Below are 27,064 nucleotides of genomic sequence, written 5' to 3'. Positions count from 1 at the left end.
ATATGAGAAAACTGATGATGCAGAAGTATGCGAAGGCTTCGCGCACAAATCGATGTTGCAAACTGATAGAGTTTGAAAGCGATAAAGATTGCCGGCTGAATAAAGCCGATATCCGGACGATGATTGCTTGGGAGAGCTAATCTGGTATCGATCACAATCGTGATTATTAGATGCGTATTTCGTAGAAATATGAAAGTGAAACGTTGCACAATCCGCGAAAGAAACTAATAATAATTCAGCGTAGTTGTATAACTTAGAATTTCTATTAATATTAATCGTACGAAACGAGTACAGCGTTATTCCGAAAATACAAGAAATATGTATTATTATTATATTATTAAATTATTAAATTACGGTAATTAAATCAGCGTTTAGCGCTGAATAAATAATTTGAAGATAAAAGCATGTTATACTTTCAACTAATTAGTAATCTAATTAAATCCTTTAATGTTGACTTTGATTATTTATTTAAATGGGAAATGCGTGAGCATAAAATTGACGTTCAATTTGAATGTTTAAAGGTATTTCAAATCATTACAAATTTCATGATTACATGTACTCGTTACGAAGCAATGGAAACTATGCACACACATATGCTTTTAATTAAAATATCACGTACAGATTAATTCCAGTATTCATCTTGTTAAGCCATTATCTCGTCGTTACGGTTTAAAGACAGACGTACAAAATCGAAATAAATATGGTCTTCAGCGCTTTCTTTTTATTACACTTCCACCGGAATTAAAAGAAAAATCTATCTAGAAATAATTCAGAAAAATGAGAAAAATTTTAAAATAAAGATTACCTTTGAGTAGATCACGAAAATCATTGTTTGTCGTATCTCTACGGGACGAGAACGGGAAACAGAGGCCGAAACGCGCATGGCGGAAATCGCAGGATGTTTCGAAAAGTAGAAAAACGCGGCTTGTGTTTCCACGATATATCGCTGCGATGTATCGCCGGAATGCACGCGAGCAAGCACGCGGGCATGCATGCACGCGTGAAATGCATCCGTCGTAAAGCGTCCGGTCGGCGTATAACGCCTTCTACGACGGTGGAAACTATTTCTCGCTCTCCTTTTGTGATGCTAATACCTCTTCACGAAACTGCCGACGGCTCCGCCGGTCGTGCCCCCGTCACGCTTAAGGAGCATGCGAATATATGTTAATTATCGCGGCGGCGGGGCTCGCCAGCAGCGTCAGCTTCTGTATTACGAACGGCGAAAGCACGCTGAAACGCCGCTCTGTTCGGTCCGGACTCGCTAGATGACGGCGTGAATACATGTAAATACCCATTGCTCTGATATATAGCGTCCTAATTGCCCGCTTTTCCCCGGCGCGGCGTTAATAATTCGTTCCTATAACTCCCTGTCCTTCGCCGCGACGCGTGATGTAATCCGCATCCTGGTACTCTGAGTTCTAATCGTCATCACTTTCCGTTTTTTTTTTTTTCTTCTCTCGCTGTAACGCTCGTTCTAAGAACTAACGCGCTCGTGAATTAAATCCGTTTCCCGATCTCACCAATTTCGTCACTTCGCTTTGTTTAAATAAATCGTGCCTTCTTCCGTGATTATCCCGAACTAACGTTTCTCTTTGGTACTAAAGCGTGATTAATATTCCTTTCACAGAGCGCGATTATTTTGATAATACGCTCCATCGGTGGAGTTTCCAAAGCGAGAGGCTGCGCCTCTCGTGCAAGTCGCTGCTGCGACTCGAGGGTACTCGGGAAATTTGTGCTCAAGTCACAAATGACTTTATCCGAGAGAAAGTTTTCTCTATTTTTTTCTTTTCTTTTTTTTTTCTCTCGCTGTTCTCCGCCTTCGCGTCGATATTCGGACACGCGCGGATCGAGGACCATTTGTATTCGAGCGCCGGCGAGTCATCCAGGTGCACGGCGGACGAACGTCTTTATACTACGCCCGCGACGTCGGAGGGAAAGTAAGTGGCGGAAGGTGCCGTGTTGCGTGTACGGGGAGATGCGACGCGAGATATTTCGGTCGCGCGAGCGCGAGCGAGGAAACGATGACGAATGATGTCCGAGTGAATTAGACACACGAGCGCTTCCCGAGCGCGTCCATGACGGACGTATCTGCGCATTGCTTTCCCGCCTGCGGGCATCGCCTCTTCATTTTTATCTCGCTGCGGTGCGGTGTCACGAGCAGCAGATTAATGTGACACGATGATACGCGCCCCGGTAAAACGGCGCGCTACCCTGCCAGCGCCGAGCGGCGGATTGTCACGTTGCATCATTAGCCGGCGATGTGAATCCTTCAATGTAACGGCGCTCGATAAATTTTAATAATGCACGAATGATCTCGGTATTGAGCGCGCGCGGTGGACCACGTACGCGGCCGCTCGATCACCGTAATGGCCAGGCATTTCTTTCTACCTGCCGCAGATTGCTGGTCGTTATCTCTTCTCGAATTCTTCGGCAAATCGATTACGCCTAGCGGTACGAGATTCAATATTAACCAGTCCCACGTAGGCCGGCAACCTTGTGCCAAGGCTTGCGACAACGAGAAACGCGGCATGGGAACATTCCGACCCGGAAGATTCTATCGATCTTAATCAAAGGTTTTTCCTATTAGCATAAGTCGATCGCATCCGGTTGGAGCAATTCCCGACCTGACAATCCTTGCACCAATCGCGGCGTAAACGTATATAAAACCATTGTTACCTCGACACACAACTTCAGAGACTTTTTTTCTCCCGAGAGTTTTTCAGAGAAGTTAAAAAGAAAAAAAAAGGAAAAAAAAAGCGAAAAGAAAATACATGTATAATTATATTGCGTGAGTGATCGATAATTGTATAAAATGTATTCTAAATATAATTTCAAAACGTACAAAGTTCTAATGGAACTTTTATGCCGCAAATATGGAACTTCGTACATATGCGAAATGTGCGTATTGTTTAATAAATTCATGAAGGTTTAACGCGCAGCGGTATTTTCTTTCGCGACTTTGCCGCAATTCTATTTTAATAACTTTCAGATTTATTCAACTTAGAGAGAGTTTCGAACCTCGCAAGATGAACGTAATGACACATAATCAAACCGATGGCTATAGGAAGAGGGTTCCGTCAGATGTGCCAAATTGAACGTGGCAGTAGAAATTAAGGTGCACCTGGCCCGGTTAAATATAAAGCGTTTTCCGCGGGGGCTCGTTCGAAAATAATTATTTTGATAAATATGAGTTTTACAATATTAATGTTCATATTATAAATTCAGGCTCCCTGAATTACAACGCATAATTTAATTAATAATTAACGTTGTTAATAAAACAATAACTTGGAGTGCGATTACTTTTGCAAGCAAAAAATATAAACCTCCCAGTTAGCGCGGAAAATGTCCGAATAAAATTCGACCTGAAATTGCATCGTGTTCGATTTTATTTATTGGCTACATTGGATAATTAATAAATATATGACGGCGAATAATAACGACGCCGGTATGCGTAACTACGTAAACAAAAAGTATGCAGCGTAATGTACATGTATTAAAAAAAAAAAAGGGTGTAATTTCATAACCCTTCGTCACGCGCGCTCGTCGTTTCGCACGTGCGAGTTTAAAATAAAACTACGTCCGATTTTCAGGACGCGTACAGCTTAGTAAATTGAGGAAAATCAATGTTACACATATTAGCGACATCGGATAGCGTCCTTTTGCTCGGACAACACGTTAATGTGCAACGGCGTAGGTGGTTCTGCGCACATATGCAAGCCTCGCACGTGCTGACGCGGTTAAGAATACATATAGGGCTTTGCGTAAATCGCACGCCACAAAGAGCGCATTCAAATAGATATGGCGCCGGGTAATTAAGTTAACGAACCTTTCAATCGAGTTCCCGGTAGTTTGCGGAAGAAAGTTGTAGTTGACGCCGGTTAAACCCGGCCGTGTAAAAGATAATTGCAATATCGCGAAACGATTGTAAAATCGCTGGTCGTTGATGTAGCGAGCTCACGTTGCACTTGAGGATTTTGTTCCCTGACGCGCACACCGTGATTCGCAAATGCTAGCGAGACAATACCGAACTTTAAATCCGCTTAGAGTTCGGCATAATAAGGAGAAGCAAAGCTTGCGCTTTAAATATCACCTATTGTCTTTGTAAATATTATAATGTGAAGAGTATTGTAAATACTTTGCGTAATTTCGCTCCGGTGAATCGCTCGTAATCGAATATCTAATTTAATCGAATCGACAGCTACGCTTGAGCTTGAAAAGATTCTTTTGTTTCGAGAAATTTTTCAAGCAACAGATTTTTACAGAAAATGCAAGCGCCTCGGGGATACTTGCTCGCTCTAAAAGCTTGGAACATCCTATATGCAAAGCGCGTACATTTTCCAAATGACTATGATGTTGTATAAAAATATGGCTTGATACCGTCTTTTAGTTTACGTTAAAAAAAAAGAAAAAAAAAAATGCATAACCGTCGGAGATCTTTTTTCACGTGCAAGTAGTTATGCAGATTTTTATTTTATTTTATTTTATTTCTTTTTTTTTTTTTTGACATTGCGCGAACGATAAAATACTTGTCGAGGGATCCGAAGAGTGTTTTAAATTACGGCATAATATGCAGCGTTATGAATATACCGCGTCGTCATAATGCTTAATACAATGCTTTGTTCAATTCGCGCAATAACTCTGACGAGGTCGAAATCGATGGCAACATAATTAGAAGGGTCAATTCTAGCGAAACCGGTAACAGAAAGTGGTACTAATTATAACTGGCAGTCACAATTTAAATCTTTGTCGCTTGATAAGGCTCATTCTTTGAAATTGGTCATTGCATTTGTCTGAACAAACGGCACAATCTGTTATCCGTTTCTACAGATCCGTTTCCCGATCTGGAGCGTGCGCGGATTTAAAGTTTTAATTTAGTTTTGTCGGCTCGATTAATGCAAATTTAGACCACGGCTTAGCGTCCAATCGTATACGCAAAGTACTTTAAATACGATTTTGTTTCTCAAAGAGGCGGAGGTTTTTCCACAACTTGAGCAACTTCGACGGAGCGTCATTACATTTCACCGTCAGAAACAAAATCGTGCATGCTCGGAGCAGCCGAGCAAAAGACTTCGATCAAACAGACGCGTAAGAAAGAAATGGTATCTCTCCGCGTTTCCGACGCGGGAAAAGGGATCGATCAAAGAATCATTGGAGACGCTTAAAACTGTACATCGCATTTCGAAAAAGATATCAGTAACATTCAGACTGGTAAGAGCTTATTGACAAAGGTTTCCCTAGTTTCGCGTTTTATGCAAATAGCTCTGATAATATACGGAGCAGACTTTAATTAAGTTAATTGAAATGCGATAGCTCCTGAATCCATATATATTGAATATCCCGCGTAATCCGTGGTCTTACTGCTCATATAATGATTACTGCGCGGTCCTAATTACTTGTCCACGGCCCGGCTCTCGCGTATTCAAATTCCATTTATAATAAAACTTAATTAAAATAAGGGATATTGTGCATACGCGTACGATCGATTGTGAAACCCCGTAGTGCGCATAAATGCCGTATCTGGCTGGCTGTCAATCTGACTCTAGACAAATTGCAACTCCGTGTTTATTACGTGATCGTATTTCCGCGATGGACGGGCGATATCGTTCGCGAAGAAGACAAGCCTTACGGCGATATGGAATAGCGGCCTCTCACGCGTACACAAAGCTTGTTCTTCAAGCAATATACACGCATGCGATATCAGTTGCAAAATTATGATCAATATTAAGAAATCAGAATCGAAAACAAGAAATTATTCTCTTGTCTTTATCACTACGCTTTACATGTCGAATTAAGTTAATATAATGAAATCCGGAGCTCGAGTCAATTAAAATTTTATGATAATTAATAATAGAATTTTTCTTTAATAACGTGTCACTAAGAAAATCTAAAAAAAAAATTTTAATTCAGAATCATTTGGCTTATAATATATGATACGTTAGTTCACCCCAGCTGGATTTCTTTCCGAAATATGTACCGGTATAAAATTTGCGTGCGATCAATGAAGTAGGTCAGCGAGGGGATCGACCGGGTGCCAACGTCACATTTGACGTGCGATGATATCACTAAATATTTTGCGAAGTCGCTCCCTTTAAAACGCGCAATCAAGCTATTTCCCCAAAAAATCCGCAAGTGGACAGGCAAATATAAAATATTTGTTCGTAGTCATCCGCGCCGTTATTCTGTAGATGTAAATTATTTGCGGGACAATTTTAATCGCGTGCCGCTGAGTCGTGCCCTTTGATTTTCTTACGCTAAACGAGACAAGTTATGCGAAACGCATCTGTAATCGATTTATATGCTTGTACCGTGTCCCGATATAGCGGGCACTAATACGTACATTGACGATATCCGTCAAATTGCACGTCCAATCTCTATGTTGCTGCAATGTCGGTGCATCGCGCAAACTGTATGTGATTCCCGCTCAATAATTAACACCGCACGGCTGTGCAAGCGTTAATAAACGGACGGCAATATTACTTTCTATATTAATTAACATCAGGCGCGATAGCGCTCGATAATCCACAGCAAGTGTTTCTGGGAGCAATTAAAATCTGCACTAATAATAATATTCACCCTGTGTAGATTGGTTATTAAGTTTATTGTGGAAATTATTAGATTATGGCGTGGATTATTATTCTTTTGCCAAACACATAAAGAGTAAACTCATTAGCGCGATACATTCGTTACTAAATTCTATCAGTCGCGACAAGTATGAGTAAAAGAAGGCCCGAACAATGAAAGTGGTAAGATTTTCATTGCAGAGACGTTTCAATAGTTTAACAAATTATATAACGCTACGAAGTCTAAATGAATTTATAAAACGCGATCGAAGATATTGACTGCGGTATCAAAGTCTGTTTTCATCGTTTTAACGTAAATGTGCAATAACAGCGATGGTTCTGCTGCGAAAGCGGATTTATGTACTTTTCTCTGTGTGTCATTAAATTCCGATAAAAACACGTGGGATCGATGCGGGTACAATATTTGCAATAAGACACTTTTCGCCGCGGCGATAAAATTCTCGCGCAGTTATTGCAATAACGAAGACACGTGTATTTTCGACGTTGCAAAGGGCAATTTGAAACTTGCGACTCCAATTCATTAACTGCAGACCGCGGTCTACAGTGTTTACATTACGAATGTTAATTAATAGTATGCGCGCAACATAATGCAAACTATTATATGAGCATTTAGCCAAAATATTGTTATCCGGTGTATTGTAATTACGCAAATAAGCACCGTAAGCGGTTTCCGTAAACTGTTTTGCACTTTGACAGGTGTATCTTCCGCGTGTACTTTGTTAGAGCATACATTTATCGTGCTTGCGAAAATTTCCTAAAATGTTGCGCCAGTATCGGCGCGCGTCTCGGCCGCGATACATTAATTACCGACGTTGCGTGTACACATTTGTAATGAACTGGGAGAAGTTGCGCGCTCGCGTTCGCACACGTAATCATTCGCTGTTTTATGGTCCATTTTCATCGTCGGCGAACGATTCGAAAGCGAACGGAGACATTGAGACGCCTCGTCATTCCTCGCGAATTAACTGCCGGTTAATTATGCGCCGTTGAATGAGAGAAGGGAGCGGAAAAATCTGGAACGGAGCGATTACCACCGAGTGATTATTCAAGTGATAATCGCGAGGCGGAATCGAGCGCAAAGGAATCGGAAGCACGGGGTCGTCCTTGCGCGCGGAACTCGCGTCATACTCGCTACGGCGCGGCCCGAGGCGTGGCGCGATGCGTTCTTGGAAGATCGCGAAACGAGCTCGCGAGGCTCTTCAAGGCGGGCTGACTGAAACAACCTCGTTCGACCGTACTTTCCCACCCGGCAGCGGCCAGCGTCGTCGTCTTCGCCTTTGCCTTCGCTCGCAACGGCTCGGCGACGACGGTCTATCATCCGGCCTACCTTGGAGAAACGCTTCTACTCGAGACGGATTTAATCGCGGGCGTAATCAACGCGTGCCCACGCATCACCGTTTCTTTCTTTCGTTTTTTTTTTCTTTTTTCTTTTCGATATCGTGGACTTGGTGAGAACTCATTAGGCACAAGTAGTATGGAATATCGCGCGACCGCCCGAGCTAATTCGCGATCATCGAAAATTGGATCTGCGATTGAATCACGTCCGTATGGATCGTTAGGATCTTTAATGAATTTACGCCCGCGCGATATTCTTAATCGTCTGTTTTACTCAGGTGTGCCAGCCCGGCGGTTTCGCTCGAGCGAAATTGATTGCACCGCTCGCCAACGCAATCAAGAGTACGCGGCGTATACACGTCTGTCGATCCTTGATTCTGCAGCTTATACAGCCGGAGACTTTTAGCCGCGGAAGCGGAGTCTGTCTCCGTCGATGTAAGATAAGCCGCATAATGAGGCTGAGATGCTGTGCGATTGCGGAGCCCCGTTTTGAGACGTGGGAACAGGAACGTGTAAACACGTGTGGATCGCCGTAGTGACTCGTTCCATTTTTTATCTTTCTCTCGCTCCTCCTTGCTCGCGCTCTCGCTATCTCGTCTTTCGAGCCTCTGTCTTACTCACGACGATGACTCTGCCCCTTCTAATCGACCCTTGCACAAGCGGTAATATCGGGGCGTGTGGAGCTGTTCCGGCGTGGGATAAAATTGGCCGCGCCGATTAAAAATCGGCACGACTGTTCGCGACGGAATTACCGACTAATGCGTTTCTGATACGTCTCGCGATTAACCAACACCGAGGTATTACGTGTACGCGGTCGGCCGAACGGGATGACTTCTCCCGTTTAGATTTCGCGAATTCCAGTGACGATAGTACCACTTACTCCGCCTTATTACGCTAGGCGATCGTGTTATCTAATTGAACATATCTAATTGACACCGGAGGATTTCCCGCCTCTGGAAGCGGATGCTTATCGATTCGTCGGCGGCCAATCGATTTCGCCTCTCCAGTTTGATCCGCGCGGGGAATAATAAAGACACGCGCGTGAGGCGGAATGACTCCAGGCAGAAAAATGCCCGGCTTCCTGACGTTACGACACCGTTATTCAACTGGAGAGGTTTCACTCTCGTTTGCCATTGAATGGCCGTGCGCCGCGAAATCCGAATGCAAGAACGCCGGGGCTATTCTCTTACGTCGTTCTACTGCTCCAGAATAACAAGCGCATCCGTCCGCGGACGGCGCAAAATTTCTAACGATCATCCTGGAAAACCTGTCGGAACACTTTTACCCTCCAGAAAGCAGTACGTGCCGTAATACGTGACACTTCGCCTTTCTTCGCGGCAAACGCGCTGCGTAACGGTCATAAGTATTCCGCTGGCGGCATGCCATTGAGTCGCGAATGACAGAAATTATTGTCGCGGCACCGGTAGAAACCGCTGCTGAATCACTTTGTTATTTAAATAAACCTGGGCCACATCGGCGCGTTCCACATGACACCTATGCGCCGCTCATTCGGCTGCTGTGAATTATATAACGCCGCAATTAATCGCAGGATCGCAGTTCATCGAAAGTTTCTACTAAAGATGACATTTTATAAAGAGGGAGGAAAAAAAAGGGGAAAACGAGCTGGTTCACTTACCGCAAGTGAATACCAATTGTTTTATTCGCTTCGCGTTTCGTTTTGCGACGTGTTCCTCGCGAGCTGCGACGTCATTCGCGTTATTGTCTGCAAATCCGGAGCGCGGCTGCAGCCACTACGGATGCCGCATACTGCGATAATTGGCCGATCGCCATCTTACATTAGACTTATCATTTTATACCATTAGCGGCTTCCATTGTATCACCTCGTGCTTAACAGCGCGGAAAATATACCGATGCCCCAATGTCATACGTTATCGGATTTACGCAAATTATTGCGTTGCGCATCGCCACGCTCGAGACGATGACGCGCTGCATCATCTCTTTGCATATTGCAAACTAAATTTGATTCCAAGGAAAAAAAAGAAAAAAAAAAGAACATTTACTAGCTCTGACAACGTGAGAAACGTTTTTGTGATGCGGAAACATCAAGTTTATCGCGATTTTTTAATTAATAACTTTGCATTATTCGTATACATTTTTTTTTATTCGAGTAGATTTATTAACGTTACGCAAAAAAAAACTGCTTTTTGCAGTTTATGGTAAAACGGAAACTGATATACGAGTATATTTTATTGCGCTAAATATTGAGTCGCGGATCAGCGCGGTAGGAGTTACGTGTACTCGAAAGGGATCATGGAGAACATTGTGGAAACTCATTTGACTGCAAGGATACTAATAAAATCGCGCCGGCGAACGGATGACGGATAGTCACGTACGGTAGGGAGAGGAGGCCGACTTATCCTTGGGCTTTGAGACAAAAAACTCGCCGAATTAAGGCTGAGCGGCGGCCGCGTGCGGCCTCAGGAGAGCCAGGCTGCGCAAAGTAGTAAGAGCGTAGTTCGGGGTGTGCCAAGGATACGCCGAGACATTTCTTCCCCACGTTTCGTGCGCGCGTACGTTTCCCACACGATTGTATTGAAATGCGGCTCGTAAACAATGCATTGCGTCACGTCGCGCGGGGCCGCACCGCGCGGAACGTCGCGGGCTGATACAAGCGTGACAGGACGAGAACAGGAGAAAAGGACGGAAGGAACCGCGCGCGGCCCGCGTTTCTCTGTACAAACAAAGCCGCCAAGTCAAACGACACCTTTTTCCCTCCGCGTGCGCGAATTGTCTCCGTAAAACGGCAAGATTAACACTTCGCTGTTTGAACAATAACTAAATGAGACAGGGCGTGAATCGTTGCTCGGCGGCTTAAGGGATAAGGGCGAGCTGACCCCTCCTGGTTTCGCCGATAAGACCCAATTAAAAGACTAACTCAAAACGTGGTTTGCGATTTAATTTCAGCCACCTCTCTCACATCTCTTTTACTCTCGTTCCGCCTCGGGTCTGTTACGCGGCGCAAGTTAAACGATTAATCAATCCAGGGAAAGAGATCACAGGGTTTAATTTAACAAAAATATTGCCTCGATTTTATATTTTCGATATTTTTTGTACTCCTAGATTTCTCCAGATTTTCTACAAATTTGAAAAAAAAAGAAAAAAAAAGAAAAAAGAAATATACGTGTGTGTTTTTAAGACAATTTTTTTTATGTTCCGCAAATATTTATTTTTATTAGTATACGTGTAACACTCTTACTTTCTCTTTCTCTCTTTCCATTACAGTCTGTAATGTTGTATGGTTTGCTTGTTCATGCATCGTCGTACCGTATTTGCCGATGCTCTTTAGCATTACAGTCACGAGTGAACCTCTCACGACTTCACGGTTATTAGAATCGTAACGGGGACAGGTCGCAGGTCTTTTCCAGGCTGCGAAGTGGAGTAAGATTAGATGGCTTCTCCGACGACAAAACAGATTTATTGAATAGAAAAAGATTCGTCTTAAGAAAACAGAAATGATGTTTATTGTTACGTAACTTTGCGCAATAAAGATGAATTTTGTTCCTTATATTAATTAAATATGTGCAAAATAATGGAGATATTTAAGAGAGCGACACTTGAAACATATTTATTCCTTTTAGCCAATCATTTAATTTCAATCGCAAGTATTTCTCTATATAATACTTTACGCATTGAAATAATAGAAAGATATTTGCCAAACCTTTTTTATCAGAAACAAAGCAAAGGTATGAGATTTAACATTGACGCAACGTGCGTTTGAATTATTAAAGGGTATAATACTGTAAAAAATTTCCAAAAACTTTTCTCGTTCCCCCTTTTTTTTTTGTATCAATTTAAAGTTGTAAAGTGAACTGACATAAATTAATATTAATAAATAAAGTATAATGCACTAATAAATTTTATGTAAATATATATATTTAATTTAAAGCAATATCGCGGGTTTATTTCTTCATGAACAAATATTTCATTATTAAAAGAAATTTAATTTTTAATTCGCCGTACTTTATATAATGTTTTAATTTAATATAAGAACGTCGCGTGGACTTTTAATAAAAAAAAAAAAATTGCGAGATGGAACACGGTAAAAAATATAACTCGTTTGATTTCGTTCGCGGAAGATGTAGGTTACATTTTCTGCTCTAAAAATTCTTATTATTCTTGCATACATATCTCGTCATATTTCTACATCGTATTTCGCTATTCAATATTTTGCTGTCATCACAAAAGCAAGTATTGAATTACGCAAATAAAAATCAGTGGACTTTACCCAACAAACATTTTTTTTATCTATACATATATAATTAACAATAAATTGGAATTTATACAATCAGAAAGTGTACTTCGAAACAACAACTAAATAATAGATATTTGTTTGTCGTGGAAAACTTTTTGAAATACGCACACACTGAAAATGCGAATATAAATCACCGAGAGTGATTTGATGGCGTGGCGTACCCTTTTTTTGTTATACGCGATAAAAGCTAAGGTAAAAGAACATCCGTTCAGTTGTTGCTGAATATGCGCATCCACGGGACAAAAATAAAATAACAAATTGAAAATAATTCCCCTTTCACAAATAAATTTTATCAAATGGTCGATACGTTTTACCAACAAATATCTTTAATTATCCAGACGAGAAAGGATCGTCACGGTCCACAAGTGTATCTGTTATTCCTGTCATTATATCGTTATGACGTCTAACAACTGCATTGTCACCGGCTACGCCTTATTTTGCCATCCGAATTGGCGACTAGCGAAAGAGACACACGACACATAATTTGTTACATGCAATCAATGAGCTGACACGTACTACATGACGGATAAGTGGTTCGATTTCACCTTCGCCTTCTTCAACCGAGATTTTTTTGTCGAATTGAATGCGGAACGAATATGTAAAACCAGAATTATTACGACTCATGTTCAGAGAATTAACTTGATCAGAAAAAAAACGTCACTTTAATCGTAATGTTATTTTTGTTAAATAAGTACGCGAGGTGTTTCATTAAAATATAAATTATTCACGAAAGGTTCTCTCGCGGTGCATTTTCTGTCTTTATTATCGCTGCTGCCGATTCCGTCCGTCGCGGTTTTTTCTTTTTAATTTTTTAAAAGCGTTTAAATTGATGACTAAATTCAACTCGGCATAGCATCGGATTCCCTTATGAAATTCTGTTACCACAGTCGTCCTCAAGTAATAAACGACTGCGTAAGAAACGGGCTGGCTCGGAGCTGAAAGAAAGCGGTGATATTTCGACGGTTAACGAAATCGTCCGCGGAAGTGGGCAACCTTCAATTACGTGTCCAGCGGACAATGTCATTGGTACAAGAAAGAAAAAAAAAAGAGAAAAAAAAAAGAAAAAAAAAGAAATAACGGCGGGGAAATGGGCCGTCGCTTATTAGCGCGCTATACAGAAATCCGAATTTAGAGCGCGACTCTGCGCTTTGCTAAGTTGTGAAACGTTAACGTGAGCGTGACGGCGATCGGGCGATTTAGTTCACCTGGATCGCATGACGTTACGTAGATACATCTTGCGAGACAGGCAGAAAGTGGAGATCGAATAGCAGGAGCCATTTGCGGCTGTACTTTAATAATTGCGAGTGAAATACAAACTGACAGAGTTAATCGCGCGTGATTACGTGAAATTAAACGGGCGATCGTTTATTAAAAAAAAAAAAAAAAAAAAGAAATATATATAATAAATAACAGTTACGTCGTTTTACATAAATATACCGTTAGGACGAAGCGCGATGGGTACATGAAACTTTAAATGATTGATCATTGCCAAAGTCGACGCAACGCGCTTCGCACGCGGTTACTAAAGTAATAAATTTCAACATATCACACGAAAATAATGGAGTCATGCAACCTTTTTCTCTCTCGCGGAGGAACATTGAACAATAAGTCCGGTATAATGTTACGTAAGTGCGCAACAAAAGAATTTGGGCTGAAATCGAAAGGTTTTGTCGCTTATGATCTTGATCCAGATAGATCGCGCCGGTAATCACTCGGGCGGGACCTTTTTCTTTCTTTTTTTTTTTTTTTTTTTTTCAACGGTGGTTACCGTACACATCATCGTCGTTCCATGAACGTGATGATGTATAGGTTACGTGCGCAAAGAAGTAACATTGCTCATTGCGAAAACAAACGGGCTTTGTCGAGAATTGCGTAAGAATAGAACTGAAGCTACCACGCCTTTGTCGGCTGAGGCTGGAGATGTATTCGAGAATTAAATTTGTTGTATAAGGACACTGGCCGCGTTTTTCAGCGCATAAACAAACATACGCATCGCGTAAAAAAGACTAATTATCTCGCGCTGTAATTACAAACATAAAAAGCATCGCGAAATAAAATGCTTTACTACTTTTAAAGCTTCGTAAAGCAATATTTAATCCGCAAAGCCGTAAAATTGCCAGTGAAAGTTCATTTTCATATAAAAGTTCTGTTAAAATGAATAATATGGCCGGTAAAAAAAAAGCGGCGGTGAATTTTTCGTAATTAATGAACGTATCCTTTCTCTCGAGGATGTTCTGCAACGCGCGGTCCGGTTTTATTTCGCGATCGAAGGAATTCGGCGCAAATTTCCCGCATTAGTTATGCGTTCTCTCTGCGTTATGTATCTTTGCCGCGGAGAAAAATGCGTAAGCGATTTCACAAAAGAGAATAGTATTAATTCGGCCGTCAGCGTGTAGAGAGAAAGAGAGAGTACGAGTGAAAAGAGTAAGAGCATTTGCTTCTATTACGCGAGGACATGACGTAATCTTTATGTGCGCTGTAACAATGATGCATAAGCAATCAACTGTTCTTTCATGTATTCCTTACGCAGTAATTTATAATTAAAGAATAATAAAAGATTACGGTAAGTCGACATTGTTAACCTTAGTGAGTTTTCAATTTCACGTTTACTAAAAGACTTTTTATTTATAAAATTTTGTATTTAAATTAGTTTCAATCATACTTTTATGACATTAATTTCATATTACGTAATTAATATTATTAATAAAATATTAATTAATAAAACATTATTTTTTCGTTAAACAGAAGCCCTCAGTGAGTTAAATTAAAAAGTCAAATAAAAAATAATTATAATTCAAATATAAAATAAAGTTTTACTTAATATAATTTACAAACCGATTGGTAATAAAATACAAATATACAATTTAATGTATACTTTTTTTTATCAAATTAACGCTGGACGATTCAATCATTTTATCATTTCCGTTCAATTTTACGTCCACTTGGCCACCGTTGTTCGAATTATGTCTAAATTCCATTACACATAGTTGCGAAGCGAGGGATTCGGAAAATAACATTCATCCTCCTATCCTTTCAACATAATCGGCTTTTCGACGGTTAAATTAATCTGTTGAATTTTTTACTAACAATTGTAAGATTCGTCACAAAAAAGGTACAGGCAATTTTGTCCTACCCATTTTGTTCGATCATCCAATGCAACTAAACTTGATCTATACCTTTTGTGCTAATCAACCTTTCGATTATCTCCCTCTGATCAGATCGCGAGCGTGACAATTGATTTGAACGCGACGGCCGAATATCTCTTTCAGGATTTTCGCACGAGTGACGCCGACGTGTGCCGCCGTCGTCGAGCACGTGGATCGTATTTTCTCATGCACGAAAAAAAAAAAAATCGGCGAAGGGGGAAGGAAGGTAGGGTACAACTTGGACGCGAATCTGAAAGAGTGGTGGCACCCGAGGCCGAGAGCTTTTGCCCGGAACGGAGCCATCCTAAGGTGGGAGATGGATATAAGCCCATCGTCCGGGAATAATGCTATCAGTGACTTTGCGCCCGACGGTCTCGCATACGGTAAACGGTGCTTGTGAGCGGAAACATTGTGGAAACATCATGCTGAAGGTACGAGTCGAGAAGGCCCCGCGACTCCGAGTGTGGTATGAACGAGAGTGGGTGGCTGGGAGATCGTGCGAGTGTGCGTCGCTTTTCCCTATCGGTCGCGTTCGAGAGTACTTCCGCCGTTACGTCTATCGCCAAAGTGGATCTCCCGTATTTCTCTTTTTCTCGCTCGTTAGTTCGCCTGCTGCAATATTATTGCCGAACAAAACCGTCGATATCACCTTTGCATAAAACTACTACGTTAAAAAGCAGGGTTGGGCTGCTGAGCTGGAATAGAGTCACCCCCTTTGAGCTCTTGCTGAGAAAAGAGTTTTTAATGTGTACTCTGGTATCACGCACACATCATGTAAAATAAGACTATTTATTTGTCTATTTGTATTTTTATTTTTTTTTTTAATTAGAACTAGGCTTAACAGAATTAGATCTTATTTTTTAGCTATCTTGCATATTATTTAGAATTTTTTTTTTTTGTTTAATATTTGTGAACAATTTTTATTTATTTTGAACAACTTGTTGGATATAACGTTACATTTGTCTAAAATTACTAATACTTCTTTCAACCGATCATCTTTAAACCGATCGTAAAGAGAATTTATACCACCATTCCGAGCTCAGGCTTTTTCATCTGACGAAATCAGATTTCTCTTTCTTCCCGATTCTTTGGTTTACCTCAAAGTACCGGAATCCACGTCAGCTTTCTCAGGCATGAATATTCGCGTCGGGGGTGTAATAAACCTTTTTATTCGCGATATATCATTTTCATCGCGGCGGATGAGGAAGCGAAATTGTTAACCACTTCCGTGGTATTTCCATCGACTTATCTGCCGACCTACGAATAACAAGATCGGCGTGAAAGTGAATAGGGGACGGTCTCCTCATCGATAGAATTTCCAATCCGAGGTTTAACGAAACGTTGAAACTCAAGAAGCGCGTCTCGCCGCGGTGACTTTCCCGATAAATCAGCCCCGATGACTTTCCAAACTCATCTTCGTCCGAGATTTTGCATTGACAGGTGACTAATGAAAATTGCCTGCAACGCGCGGGCTATCGATTATTCGCCGCGCTACACTTAGGGACGCTTTTAAATATTGCATGAGGCACCGCGGTTGATGAGAAGAAACGCTTAGGTGGACGCTCCAGAGGGATTAAAAGAATACAAATGAGAAGTGAAACGCTCCCTTCGACCGACGCGGAGGAACTCGAAAAGAAACTATCGGATCCTTGACACAACTTTGCATATTAACAATCACATTTTCCCACAGAGGAGATTTACGATCGCGAATTGTGGTTTGCAGACGATCGCTTTCCTTTGCGCCACGCTGGCTTTTAGCCACGCGGTGGTTCTCAGCGGTTACAACGGCCATGGCCTGTCGTCCTATAGCGATTACAGCGATCTCGACGGATACATTGGATCCGCCGGATACAAGGTACTGCCGACGGTCGCGGTTCCGGTGCATGCGGTGTCCGCTGGCCCGCTCCACGTGGACGCATCTCTGGACCACGAATATCATGGCTACAAAAGCGAGCCGGATCATGACTATTACGTGAGTATTTTTTCCTGTACTTTGGCTATTTTTAAGTTACTTTTGCTTGTTAATGAAATGTGATATATATTTTAGCTTTACCGTTATCGTTGAAATTTTATTGTTTAAAAAATATCTGACGCTATCTTATTGAAATCCATTTTTTTCTTTATTTTGCAAAAATCTCTTTTTCTTTAGGAAGCATTTTTGCACGTGAAAGATAGCGCGATACAATAATGTTTACACCAACAATATTTGGTTACGAGGGAATTCATATCTCTCATCGATGTCTATATCTTTCTCGCGACTCTGGTTTCAACTTTATTAACGAGGTTTAATATAAATTCCCGCACGTTTTCCTTCTGAAAAGTGTCAAGATCCGTCAAGCCGTTGATATTTCCAGACGCCTCGAGCGTATATGTTAATTTAAATTCTTGTCTCTTTGAAAAGCGACGTCTGTCTGACAAAGGTATTTCCTCTGTCCTCGGCGTATCTTATTATCAAGCCTCGTCCCGCAACGCTCATTGTCGTCGCTTTCTCGCGATGTTAATTGTCACTAAAAGCGGCGCTCTAAGTAATAACTTAAAACGAGGAAATACAGTACTATGTGTACGGATAATTGCAATGTAACATCGGTTTTCAAAAGCGTGCAGAAGTAGCGCGTGGAAGTAATTTTATTACAGTTTCAGATTAATTTCGCCAAACTGCAATAAATTCATATTATATTCATTATATACAAATATAATCAAAAGTTGTAATCCATTTATTTACATAAAAGTAATTAAAATACGCACAAAACTGCGTCACAGTACAAAAAATTAAAAAAAAAAAAAAATTAGTAAAAGCAAGTATATTAATTCTATAAATTAAATTGCATTCAAATTAATCTGTCTCTTAAGTTACAAATCTCGCTAATCTTTTGAAAAATAATTTCCATATACGCGAAAATCAGAACGACGCTCTGCGTCGTCTGCAACAATTATTTGTAAGTGGCAAATCTCAATATCAAAATGTGCGAAAAATAAAACAATATAAACCCGTGACGAGCGTGCGAAGTAGTTGAGGCTCTCAGCAGCGCCTCGGCATGCGGATGCACGTCGCTGGCTTGTCGCAAACAGGCGTTATAACTACGCTATGCACTTGTTGCAGTCGCACCCAAGATACACCTTCAATTATGGCGTGCACGATCCCCATACCGGTGACGTGAAAACCCAGCACGAGGTGCGAGACGGCGACGTCGTCCACGGTTCTTACAGCGTGAACGAGCCCGACGGAAGTGTGCGTATCGTCGAGTACACGGCGGACGATCACAACGGTTTCAACGCCGTCGTGAAGAAAGTCGGACCGGCGGTGCACCCGAAACCGGTGCCGATCGTCAAGTACGTCTCGCCGGCGCATTACAACAGCTACGACTACGAGAAGCACTATTAGCTCAACCCGCCGTGTAAATAGCAACGAATCGGGCGTTTCGCTAAGAGGCATCACTCGATAATCAATCGGTCTGCTAGTCACTGTGACAGCGAAATTTTTAAGCTTGACCGAGCTCTTCAGATTAATTGATCGTTGCAGAAAAGAAAGGGAATTGGACCCATTCGTACGTACAAAAAGTTTTTATATGAGATAATTAGGTCTTAGAAGGGTTTAGGATTATACTTTTAACATATGCGGTAATAGTTTACAAACTGAGATTATTAAGGAACGTTTATTTCCCGACGCAATGCTTGATATGATTTTCTACAAATTGAAATAAAAATTATTTTGTCTTACAATTGGTCCTCCACCTCGTTTGCCTTATTTCGAAGCGCCTGATTTAACAGCAAGCGCGAAACAATCGATTACTTCACAGGTAACGGATATATATGTATATATACATATATGTGTGCGTGTGTCTGTGTTACTTCCATCTATTTATTTCGCCCTCCTCTGATAATTCGCGACAGTCGCACTGAGGAACTTCATGCGTCCCTTTTAAATACAACCATTTGACGAAATTGGAATTCTGATGTAACCGCGCATGTCTCGAGTATCGATTTATATTTGCAGAGCGACATGACGATACAAACTTCACTTGCTCACGAGGTGCTTATTAATACGTCCAATTTGAGGTCTAATGCATATTAAATTAAATAAATATGCCGCGAATAATTTAGAAAGGAAAATGTGCAAACGTTTCGCCGCCGCGTAGAAAATGGGTTTATTCAAATCCGTCCGAGAACAATCTGCAGTCTGCGTAATATCACGATGATATAGACTTCTATTACAGGGTTAAACTTACTACGGGAACGAAAAAGCTCAACATTACATTAATGTAAAACAAATACAAAGGACAAATGTACTTCGGATTTAAATGCAAATTATTTTTTAAAAACAACGAGAAAATCTTGTTAAGAATAAGAGAAATAAAAGACAAGTCTTTTATATCCAAGCACGTGTGTGCACATATCGTACAATAAATTAGACGTATCGTAAAAAGAAATTGACATTAATAATATTATAATAATATAATGATAAAATAGCTGGTCTATGTCGAAATAAAAGAATAATTGACTAGGTAGGAATTCGCATTTCATCTTTCATCATCCACAGACAGAAAATGCGAATGACACGTATTGAGATGATCTCTTGCTAGAACATAGACTTTCCAGCGAGTCTTTTCAACCAGCGCTGTTATTCAACTTTTATTCAATAAAGAGGAACTTGGCGATAACGAAGTAACATATAATCTTCTGGAGAAATTGTAATGAAGTGCAAGCGGCTCTGATTTCTTCAATAACGCTGCAACGCATCATTACGGTTTCCACAAAAGCAAATAATCGCGTTACGTAATTAATCTCAAGAAAATTATGAGAAAAGACTGGTTTTTCTCGTTGTTAAATCACTCAGGAATGGCCTAATTAAAAAAAAAAGAAGAAAAAAACAACTCCTTGACCATTATCTTCCTGAAATTCCTTTAGCCGTAATAGAAATTGTAATGAGTATCATTACAGAAAACAAAAATAATCGATTTATAAATATCGAATTAATAATAATCCCAAATTACTATTATAAACTCATAAAATTCTATAAATTATCGGAAGATAAGAATAATTATATAATTTAATAATTACATAATAATTGTGTAACTTTCACGACAAAATTCTTTGCACGTCGCGGTTACGAGCATTGTCTCTAATTCTTCCGGGCTTTCAGTTTCAAACTACAACGGCCAATGTCTCACGACGCGAGACACTTTTAATTAGCGTATTGCTCTTGATGAATCGCACTACGCGCGCGGAATCACTTAATTTGCCCGATAACGATCTCGACGCATCGGTGGCTTTGCTCGCGCCGCTAATAAGTTTCACATGTGCCACCGCGTAATTAACAATACACACACGAGGAAATGCACTACAGCTGATTCGAGCAATAATACGTTGAGTTCGTTACGATAATGCCGCTTTGTCCGAGCACTTGAACTTACTCGCGTTGCCGAGACCGTGAAACGCGCACGCTTTCAAATTGCCTTACTTTTGCGTTATGACGGTGTAATCTGATTTTTCTATTCAATTAAGGCGTCCATTTTTGGGCATTTCCGCGCCGGAGAAATCGTTAAAACCTCTTTTCGTTTGACTTTTTAAAGCGGATGTGTCAGATCACTTTCGACACGGGGAAGTATCCGACATCACAATTATTTTTTTTTTAAACAAAAAAAAGTTGCTGGTGCACGTATCTCGCGCGATAAATAAAGAGAGACATCGAGAATAATGGGGATCTCAAAAACGTCAAGATAAGGCGTACTTACCACAGACTCCTGATAAATTTTGTGAGCAATAATGCTTGTGCTCTCAAACATATCCTTCCCAGGACCGGAGGCGAAGCACATTTCCTTCTTTCCGGGACACGTGTACTGGTCGGAGCAGTTCTTTCCGGAGAACTCGCACTTTGGCCCTCGCGTGTTTGGCGAAACGTCCCCGAGATTAGTTGAGGCGAAGGCCGCTACGAAGTCACCCTAATACCAAAAAAAAAAAAAAAGAAACATAATTCCTATATAACCAATTTATAAACGTGCTTGCGGAAAAAAAAAAGAAAAATCACTCTCCGTTTAATTAGCATCGACGCGAAATATCGTTGTTGAACTAAATTAAATTTAAACGAATTTCTATAGTTACCGAAAGTATAGATTTACGTGAAAGTTTAAAATTACTTTTCGGCACGTGCGGCAAATATGAGATACGGACTGTAGCGTACGATCGTTTATTGTTATAACGATAAATAAATATACTTAAGGCTTATTCGCGTCGCGATGAAGTGCATTTCAAGTGAGAAGAAGCACTCTTAATTATTCCTACAAGACTTTGCGTATTCCTACATGCAAATTTAAGCCAAAGTAATTTCAAAATATGCTTATGAAAATTACATTAGCCTAATCACACCACATGCCGTTTTCTCGCACGCTCAAATTTTACCATGCGCGCATTTAGAGATCTTTTCCTTTTTTTATTTTTTTTTTCTTTTTTATTTGAATTCCGACCGCTTAATATGTTAATTCATGCTGCAACCGTCACGCGGGGATTAAGAAATAGTCAAGTAAAAAAAAAAAAAAAAAAAAAAAAAAGAAAAAGAGAAAAGAAGAATGAAAAACGAGCGAGACGTGCAACAGCATGAACAATGCAACTTCTTTGTACGGAGGTCAAATGGATTCACTTTGAAGAGGAAAGAGAGATAATAGAATGATAATATGACACACACGCACGCACAATGTATCTTGCATGCCATTCGTGAAACCGCTTCCCGCACGCAACGTATAATATTTATAAGCACATTGGTATCATTTATTTAAAATTATTCGAGCGTTACACGATTCCGCAACTCTAAACGCTACCTTTCGTGTTCGCTTATTAAATTTTCTTGTCTTCTAGATTTATTTGCAATTTTGTAGTCGTTTTAACTTTCACGTGACGCTTGATTATAATTTCATTTTGAATACAGTAAAATAACGCAGCGGAGAGCTAATAACAAACTTACCTTGCCAGCCGTGGCATTATTATTCATCATTTTCTCGAAGAGAATTGAAGCATAACCCACATTGTCACTGGAGACCAGGCGGTTCGTATTGTTCATGCTAGTTGGATGCACGGCGAACCAATTTATGACGCCCAAGGGCTTGTCATCGGCACCGATAAATTGCATTTGTGTTAGAGTCTTGTCTACGTCGTACTCGTATCTAGAAATATAAAAGAGCGCATTCGTATCACGGGAAATTTTTTTTTTTTTTTCACACAACGATTGGCGTATTGTTCGCAGCATTTTGCAAAACGTCGTGGAAATCAATTTAGGTGACATGTGGACGCAAGTGGTCGCGAATTTCCGAGAACTCATATGCTTATGTAGGCTCACAAACATGCCGACATGTGTCGAACATTGTATAATACGCAATATACACGATCGCTCTGTGCGTTCCGAGAATTAATAAGGTCCGATGCCGAATATTCAGAACTAGGTACATTCTCCAATGCTCTTACTAAGTGATTACGGCGCGATTTGATCGACTGCGTTATTTGATAACGTTGTAACCCAACTGTAGGGCTGAGCTCTCAATGTTACGAACACCGACGCCCCTATAATCACGCCGTTAATAATATTCTCCTCGATCGGAATTAATTCCAAATCATCACAGTGGGTACAATAATTATTGTTCACACCTAACCGTTCTGAAATTTGAGGATCGAGGCTCTCATAAATTTTTTTTTTTTTTTTCTTTCTCTTTGGACCTGGTAGGCATTTTAATTCCGCCAGGAGTTTCTTTACGAAATATTTTAACGTAACGACTACAACGTCGTTACTTACCTATCTCTCTCCGATTTCGGATTGTTAAGATATGCCTGCGGACTCCTATTGATGTTGGTGTCCAAAACTTTCCCTTGAGTAATGAAGATCCTTCCGGGCACAACAGCATTATGGGCCCGCTCGATACTCTGCAGCGTTAAAACAAATATCTCATCACTGCTGGCTATTATCGTCGATCAAGTGGATCGCTCGTAGTGATGCAGTGCCGTTCGTTCATACGCCTCGCCTACCTTCGTTATGCCGTTGACGATCGCGTCAAACGACTCCCTGACGAAGCCAAATGTGGTCAAATCGAAAAGCACGTCCAGCATGAATCCGCCGGGGCTTGAGTGTGTATGTGTACCACTAATCATCACGTTCCTCTCCGTGTATATGTCGCCAAATTGAGTCTTCAATTTACGCAACACCTGCAGCAGAAAGGATCATGATTAATATCGCGTAATAGCAAGCGTATTTTACAGCGAAAATCACGCTCTCGTAAAATAAAAAATAAAATGAAAAGCGAACGGTTTATCTGTGAGTTGAATAAACAATATTTGAGATTGAATTTTATTCAGTACAGAAAATATGGAGAAAAATATTAAATATAAATTAATACATATTTGTTTTTTCAGGCATCAACTTTAAAACCCAACGTCATCCAACTGAACTGTCTTTGCATCGATTTTTTATTATACTTTGCATAAAAAAAAGAGTATTATACGCGAATTATTCATTCTCTAATAACAAGAGTCTATAAATATGCATATTATTTTACTAAATAGTTTGCAATAACGTTCTTAAAACATTTCCGCTGTCTATAGTTGCGTTTTTAAAAAATAAAAACCTCTAATAATTGAAGACAAAACTGCGCAACGGAAAATAGATAACGTAGAAGTTATGGAAAAACTGAACAAAATTGTTTTAAACGTTTATAAATATGCATATTATTTTATTAAATAGTTCACGATAACGTTCTTAAAACATTTTCGCTGTCTATAGTTGCGTTTTTACAAAATAATAATCTTTAATAATTGAAGACAGAATTGCGTAACGGAAAATAAATAACGTAGAAGTTATGGAAAAACTCAACAAAATTGTGTTAAACGGTCAAAAAATTTTTTTCATACTATCTTTAATATTGCATAAAAAATTGTTTAAGTCATACTTTTATTTTAATTATTATAAAAACAAATATGCATATGTTACCTCTTGGCGAATGTCATTGCCTATCATTGCACTATCCACGCTGACGAAAACGAATCTTTCGATACCATCGTCGATGATAAAAGCTCTGGCAAACAATCGGAGATGGAGGCCAGCACCTTTCTGCTCGATTTTCGCATATCCCATCTAAAATTATAATATTTAATTAAATCCACACATTTATAGCTTACCTTGTACCTTTTTATTAATTCCACGGTTTTCATTCATTTAGCAAATCATATTAGCAATTACAAAAAATTATCATGAATACATTCGCGGAACTGTTTTATTTCGAGAGCTTAAATAGTTATATTTTTCTTAATATATATATATATATATATTTTTTAGTTTAATACATTTTTTACCGAAATACAATTCCTCGTTATTTTAAAAAAAACATTCATATAATATACGAATTCTCGGAATTTTTATCTCATAGATAGAATGTGGAATACTGACAAAGACAATTTCAGCGGTCGGCCCTGTGCTGTCAGCTCTTCCGATGCCGATGCTGTACGAGGCAAGAGCGGCAGGTGATAGCAGCAGGAGTAGCCATAACGTAGATAAACCACGAGTTCTTAGAAGCGGCCGTGCCAAAGTATCCATTCAGTTTTGTGAGCCCTTTGGCTGCCCGAGCTGAAAGCAAAGAGGAGAATGACAAATACGCGCTTGTAACCCCGCTTGATATCTCTCGGACAGTCGGCTGTCTATCATGCCGCGCGGGCTTTGTAACTTTATTATTTGCCATCGGTGGACAAAATAATCACTAATTTTTCCAATTACTTATCTTTGCTTGGGGAACATTTGCGCTTTATTACGCGCGATAACGCGACACGGTCGGCACGTCGTTGCCGAAGATAAACATCATAACAACAGGCGCAAATTTTATCAAGCAAGATACACCGCGCGTGATGACGCGAGGAATATCGTGCCGCTAAATCGACGAATTAGCGTGTCGTACGTATTCAATGTCACGATGCTTCGGAGTACTGATTGTGAGAGTATCAAGAAGAGCGTCGACAACTTTATCTATCTACTTTCGTAAGCATGCTGCGTCTCTCCTTTTTTAATATACACGACCGATAACGAGCATTAATAATTTAACAGTTCCGCGTCGTTAATTACGCAATTAACAGCGATTGTTTTGGGCTGTTTTTCAGTGATATTTTCATCAATTGAACGGCTTTAACGGGTACTAATTGAATTAAGAATTATCGATTTCGAAAAGCGGTCCAAGGCCAACGGATGGCGTCGCGAAACCACTTTCACTGATCTGTGGTTACCAGCGTCCGCCAAAAAAAGAAAAAAAAAAGGAATGCATAAACAAAAACTTTCTCGCGCGTTACGTGATTTCACCTTTGGAAGACTGTCGTTGCAGCCGCGGCAGGAATGTGGTTTACAAGGAAATTGCGGATCTGCAAGGAATACCGGGGACGCGGCGGCCGGGTCCTTTTATATTGAATGCACCGTCTTTCGCTCTCTGTTGCCCGAACAATACTGACGGGGAATATCGAAAAAATCCTTCCTGCGGAAGCATATATACCACATGTAACGTTAATCAAAATCGATAATACATTTGCATGTTGCGACATCGGAAACGTCATTTACCAAGATTAATATACACGTATTTGTCATTAAAAAAAAAAAAAAAAAATTTATAAATAATTGCGCGAGGAAAGTCACAAAATTTGACAAACTATTGTTTTCATTTTTCTTTATCCTGCTCATTTTTTTTAACCTTAGTGTCAATCATTTTACATAAAAATGACGGTAAATGTAGTTGCGCATATTGCATCGTCAAACTGCATATACCACAAGTGGCTTGTCGGCAGAGATAAGCCGCTGGTGGAAAGATACATATGCGTTACTCGGATGCGACACGTAAACGTTCACATGTATACGTAAATCGCTCGGTATTTCACGCGATGTAACAACTGCGCTCGTAAATTCACCGGGCGATACAGAAACACATGCGTTCATTAGATATGTTGAGTGCATGTGAACTGGCGTAGGCGTCAATTATGTGACGTGCAGTTGCACACGGCTCGAAATATTTGTCATCCGGAATGTTCATTGTTCTCATATCGGCTTAATAGCCTCGCGCACGCGTCGAAAACTCAACGTGTGTGTAAGCATTGTTCTTTGGAGATCACTTGTGATCTCCAATTCCAATGGCGAGACACGAGTTTCAGAAATTAAAATACTTTTTTTTTTTTATTTGAAATATTCCTCGTAATTCCATTTTCGTTTCGCGTCACTCTGCAAAGGCTCCACGAGAATTAAGAGATTGACCGTGGACAATAATTCATTTACATCTCTCTTTCCGCTTCGTGGACCATTGGTACCAGCGCTGAATCACCGCGTTTCTTCTCTTTATGAAAGCACAGAAACGGTCTCGCGAAGAGGGTATAATCTGAGTACTTAACATAAATTGATAAAACGTGAAAGTAATATTAACGCTAACGACCGAGTAGCGAGCGTTTTAACATGATAATTTCAAATGCGCGTGTGATATTCTCTCTTACACGACGTTTATTAGCTCGAAGAATTAAATAAGAATCGTCTTACTCGCGCTGGATGCAAACTTTGAAACTTACACGATTTTCTATATATTTTAACACACTTGAAAATGAGACGTTTACTTTGAACATTGACATTGATTTGCGTCGATCACTAACTCATTCGCGCTGGCAAGCAACTTTCTGTGTTTGCACTCACGTAAATATACTGACATTGTCTCTCTCTCTCTCTCTCTTTTTTTTTTTTT

General features: G+C 40.2%; 2 protein-coding genes across 4 annotated transcripts in view; one reads left to right on the top strand and one right to left on the bottom strand.

Moving 5' to 3' along the window:
* Cdase (neutral ceramidase) overlaps window positions 1-27,064 on the bottom strand; it is a 120,769-nt gene that overhangs the window by 4,737 nt on the left and 88,968 nt on the right. For 2 of the 3 annotated variants that reach the window (XM_070656041.1, XM_070656039.1), the window contains 6 exons: window positions 24,757-24,933; window positions 24,301-24,444; window positions 23,343-23,519; window positions 23,113-23,240; window positions 22,291-22,489; window positions 21,068-21,274 (listed from right to left, as the gene is read on the bottom strand). In XM_070656041.1, the coding sequence (XP_070512142.1) occupies window positions 21,068-21,274; window positions 22,291-22,489; window positions 23,113-23,240; window positions 23,343-23,519; window positions 24,301-24,444; window positions 24,757-24,903 (1,002 nt within the window). In that variant the 5' untranslated portion in view covers window positions 24,904-24,933. Of the gene's footprint in view, window positions 1-21,067; window positions 21,275-22,290; window positions 22,490-23,112; window positions 23,241-23,342; window positions 23,520-24,300; window positions 24,445-24,756; window positions 24,934-25,653; window positions 25,895-27,064 lie in introns of those variants that run through there. The other variant, XM_070656040.1, reaches the window with a different exon arrangement.
* Cpr6 (cuticular protein 6) lies at window positions 15,626-19,840 on the top strand. The gene is made up of 3 exons (XM_070656095.1): window positions 15,626-15,766; window positions 17,059-17,307; window positions 18,436-19,840. The coding sequence occupies exons 1-3, from the start codon at window positions 15,680-15,682 to the stop codon at window positions 18,715-18,717; spliced, it is 618 nt and encodes a 205-aa protein (XP_070512196.1). The 5' UTR covers window positions 15,626-15,679; the 3' UTR covers window positions 18,718-19,840.

The sequence above is a fragment of the Cardiocondyla obscurior genome, linkage group LG04 (genome assembly GCF_019399895.1).
Source record: "Cardiocondyla obscurior isolate alpha-2009 linkage group LG04, Cobs3.1, whole genome shotgun sequence".
Lineage (NCBI taxonomy): Eukaryota > Metazoa > Arthropoda > Insecta > Hymenoptera > Formicidae > Cardiocondyla > Cardiocondyla obscurior.
The sequence above is the reverse complement of the archived record's forward strand: the minus strand, read 5'-3'. Positions and strand labels throughout refer to the sequence as shown.